The following is a 4,553-nucleotide window of genomic DNA, read 5'->3' on the forward strand; positions in this document are numbered from 1 at the left end:
CTTATAGTGCCAATATAGGCATTTAACCCAATGAAGACATAGAAAGTGAATCATCACTCTTAGTGACTGGAGTTTCCTCCATTTCAATTGGCATAAAATGGAGATGTTTAGAGAAGCTCAAATTTAGTAGTTTGGATCTTTGTTGGTTAGAACTCATATGAAAATTATCAAAGTCATTCACGTACCCATCCGCACTATGAAAATGCAAAATTTGCGGCTAATTAAACAACATAATTGAAATAATTTTGAGTTATATATAGCTAGACGATCTGCACTAAAGAACTGTTTAACATTGCTAATCACCTATAATGAATATTTATTCTTTGCAAAAGTCTTGGATAATTATATAATGAATATGCTTCGCCTATTGGATCACCTCACCTTTCAATTAACATATATAAATAAATATAAGTGTGACAATAATCTAATTGAAAAGGGATTGCGTTGAGAGAGCACTGGATAAAATTTTGCATTATTCTTTTGGCATATATAGTTCTTTCATTAGTAATAAACAATTACAAACCTATATTTAATCGGGAAAAAATGGAATCGACAAAGAATCATGAGCCGAATTTAGTACTCTTCATCCACCCATCACAATATTATTCCTTTAAGAGAAAGCAAAGGCATCTAGTCGAGCCCTCGTGTGACAAACTGTGAAGTAACAGAAAACAGTGACTCATTTCTTGAAGTCCTTTCAAAATATATCCATGACATAACAGGATATGGACCCCCCCAAAATGGAACTATTTTCAGTCCTATAGCAAGTTGCTATAATTAAAGAAAGAACCTTTTGTGCCGATTAAGGAAAAGGAAAACTGTTATTATGTGCTTTTAGCTAGCTCGTCAAAGGATTCGGGAGAATGATAAAATCAAGCAAGTTGGCATTGGCACACCCTTCCGATTAGGCTTAATATGGCTAACTCTACGAATGTTGCATGCTTGTGTAGATATATCACATGCATGCCATATTTACGAACATTTGCTGTATATAAACTTCTCTTCAAAAATTTCGTATATAATTATTTTTTAATTAGGTGGTTTTTTTTTTTAATTTGATAACAAAAATTTTGTGATTAAATCATTTACATCTTTGTTTCAATCAATCAATTTCTTGATTAAGTTTTAAGATTTGAGTGGACTTAATAATATCATAAACCATTTATCGTGATCTTTTTTTTTTTTTTTCAATCACAGTCCTGTCATTTTTGTGTCACTTTTATACGAGCAATTATATTATACGAAAATACCATTGAATAACAAAATCATCGACCAGTATAATAAAATAATCTTGTAGTACTAAAATGATCAAATTGATTTTAAATATTCGTGTACTACTAAAATGATCAAATTAATTTTAAGTAGTCAATATAGTTGTTACTTGATATTCATGGGAAAACAAGCAAGAGAAGACGCCAGGATAGATGTGAATCAATGAGATTGATAGACATAAAAAAAGAAAAGAAGTTGACTTATAAATTGATTTAAGGCATTTCCCACTACCTCACTTCTCTCGAAAACGAAAACATAAAAAGCAAAACGGACAAAGAAAAATGATAGATCACTGGGGGCAATATAAGCTGTGCATGGACCCAACCCATATGGCCAATCCATTAATGCACATCAGCATTTAGCTATATATATGCGTGTGTGGTGTGTGTGTGTGTGTGTGTGTGTGTGAGCATGTGTATGCGAAATCTCTCTCACATAGAACTCAATAGTTAAAAATCCAAATTCCAGTATCTTGACTCTTGCTTTTTTCACCAATTTGTAGAAGCCTCGTCTTTATTTTCCTAAACATAATGACACCACAACAGTTAATCATGATTCGAATTAAGACAAATCATTCATCCAGCGGCCACAAATTATCAGTAAGGAAATCTATCTTCCACCGGAAAGCTGAAACCGAAAGCCCACTTTGCTGAAACTTTTTTTTTTTTTTTTTTGTGTTTTTTAAACCCCCTTAAAACACTCGCCACTTCGTGGCTCTTTCCCATTTCCTTATAGAAGAAAGCGGCAACAGAGGTTTCATAATTACATATAAAGCCAATAAAAAAACAAAAACAAAAGACTACAAAAGAAGACGTTTTCTAAAAATATTTTCTTTTTCTCAAGTTCTTATAATGGCGACTCTACCTGAACCAGAGAAACCCTCTCTTCCAACGAAGATCAACACGTTCGTAGCCAACAGTCGAGCTGGAAAGCGATTCAAACTGGCCGAGCGGAACACTAGTTTCACGACGGAACTCCGAGCCGGAACGGCGACGTTTCTGACTATGGCGTATATATTAGCCGTGAACGCGAGCATCCTCACTGATTCAGGCGGCACCTGCAGCGCATCTGACTGTATCCCGCTTTGTTCAGACCCTAACATCGCTCTTCCAGATTGCACTGGCCCGAGTTATCGGATCGTTCAACCGGATATATCGTGCAAGTTCCCTCCGGTCAACCCGGGCTACCAAAACTGCCTCCAGAAAACCCGAAAGGATCTCATTGTAGCCACTACTGCTTCTGCTCTAATCGGATGCCTCATCATGGGTATATTCGCAAATTTGCCCTTGGCTTTAGCTCCTGGCATGGGCACGAACGCTTACTTTGCTTACTCCGTCGTAGGGTTTCATGGCTCTGGTAACGTCCCGTACAAAAGTGCCCTCACGGCCATTTTCATCGAAGGTTTGATTTTTCTCTTCATATCAGCCCTCGGGTTAAGAACCAAACTCGCGAAATTCGTCCCGAAACCCGTCCGAATTTCTTCATCAGCCGGTATCGGCTTGTTTCTTGCTTTTATTGGTTTACAAAACAATGAAGGCATCGGACTTGTTAGCTACAGTTCCTCAACTTTGGTAACTATAGGAGCCTGTCCCAGATCTTCTAGGGCATCCCTTGCCCCCGTTATGACGTCAATCAACGGCACTGTCAGCTTGCTACCGGGGGGTTCAGTGTCCGGTGATATCATGTGCTTGAACAATCGCATGGAGAGTCACACATTTTGGCTTGGCATAGTTGGTTTCGTTATAATTGCTTACTGCTTGGTGAAAAACATCAAAGGCGCAATGATATACGGCATCGTTTTTGTAACGGCGATCTCATGGTTTCGTAACACGTCCGTAACGGCGTTTCCGAGCACCGAGTCGGGAAATTCCGCTTATGAGTATTTCAAAAAGGTTGTTGATGTTCACGTGATCAAGAGCACGGCTGGGGCCCTCAGCTTTAACGGAATGGGCGAAGGGAGTTTTTGGGAGGCTCTGGTCACGTTTTTGTACGTTGACATACTCGATACCACTGGCACGTTATATTCAATGGCTAGATTTGCAGGGTTCTCGGATCTCAACGGTGATTTCGAGGGTCAATATTTTGCTTTCATGTCCGACGCTGCATCAATTGTGGTGGGCTCGCTCTTGGGCACGTCGCCAGTGACTACTTTTATCGAGTCATCAACGGGCATAAGGGAAGGTGGGCGAACGGGCCTAACGGCGATAACGGTAGCGGGGTATTTTTTCTTGGCGTTTTTCTTTACGCCGTTACTGGCGTCAATTCCTGCATGGGCGGTAGGGCCACCCTTGATTTTAGTTGGGGTTTTGATGATGAGATCTGTGGTGGAGATTGAGTGGGATGACATGAAGCAAGCGATTCCGGCATTTGTGACTCTGATTTTAATGCCGATGACTTATTCGGTAGCCTATGGTTTAATTGGAGGAATTGGGACTTATATTGTGTTGCATCTTTCGGATTGGGCTGAAATTTTGTCGCGCAGAGTTGGAATTGGGAAAAGGTCCAAGGCAAATAATCCTTCGTTGAAGGAAGAAGCAACAAATGGAAACACAAACGACAAGGGGTTGCAATTAGGGCAAGATAAAGTACCTGATCAAGTCTAATTAGATTAGGGTTTTAAATAATTGTATAGAAAGGAGAGTTTATTTTTTTCTACTGTAATTTTACCCATTTTATAAAAAATATTAATTTGCGATTGTTTCATGTAAGTTCATATCTTGTTCTCGCAATTTCTTTCATTTTTCAGTTGTATATGTTACAAAACTCTAATAATGGTCACATGAAGCTGCATAGGCTAAAGTTTTCGTGGAGATCTTGTGAACGGTGGGTTGCTTTATATAGCTTTTAACGGAAAAGTCTTTTGTCAACACAGTTTGCGTTCATGAGTTTTTATCACAATCTTTTTGTGCTTTTTTTTTCACGCACCTTCTTATGTTGTCATCACAGACAGAGCAGGTATTAGTGGGCCAATTATATGGGCTCCGCAAGCCCAGTTAGATTTTTCAGAAAGACGCCCATTTAGATGAGGAATGGCAATTTCCGGGTCCAGGTCCAGGTCCAGGTTTGGTCTTTCCGATTCCAGACCCGGATGTGAATTCTTCTTATCGGATCTGGATAATAACCCATATATTTCACCTCCGGGTCCGGTACGGGTTTAACCCGAAAAAATCTTTAACAAACTTTACTCACCGCAAGGAATAAAAATCAACGGTGGATCACTCAACCAAAGCGTCTCAAAGCCACAATCGTGTAAGGGAAAAAGAAAAAAAAAACACTTTCAA

General features: G+C 39.1%; 1 protein-coding gene across 1 annotated transcript; it reads left to right on the forward strand.

Annotated features, from left to right (window-relative positions):
* The first annotated feature begins 1,676 nt into the window (after positions 1-1,676).
* Positions 1,677-3,980, forward strand: LOC102620728 (adenine/guanine permease AZG1). Its single transcript, XM_006481105.4, has one exon. The coding sequence runs from the start codon at positions 2,124-2,126 to the stop codon at positions 3,873-3,875; it is 1,752 nt and encodes a 583-aa protein (XP_006481168.1). The 5' UTR covers positions 1,677-2,123; the 3' UTR covers positions 3,876-3,980.
* Positions 3,981-4,553: the final 573 nt, after the last annotated feature.

The sequence above is a fragment of the Citrus sinensis genome, chromosome 6 (assembly GCF_022201045.2).
Source record: "Citrus sinensis cultivar Valencia sweet orange chromosome 6, DVS_A1.0, whole genome shotgun sequence".
In the NCBI taxonomy this organism is placed as follows: Eukaryota; Viridiplantae; Streptophyta; class Magnoliopsida; order Sapindales; family Rutaceae; genus Citrus; species Citrus sinensis.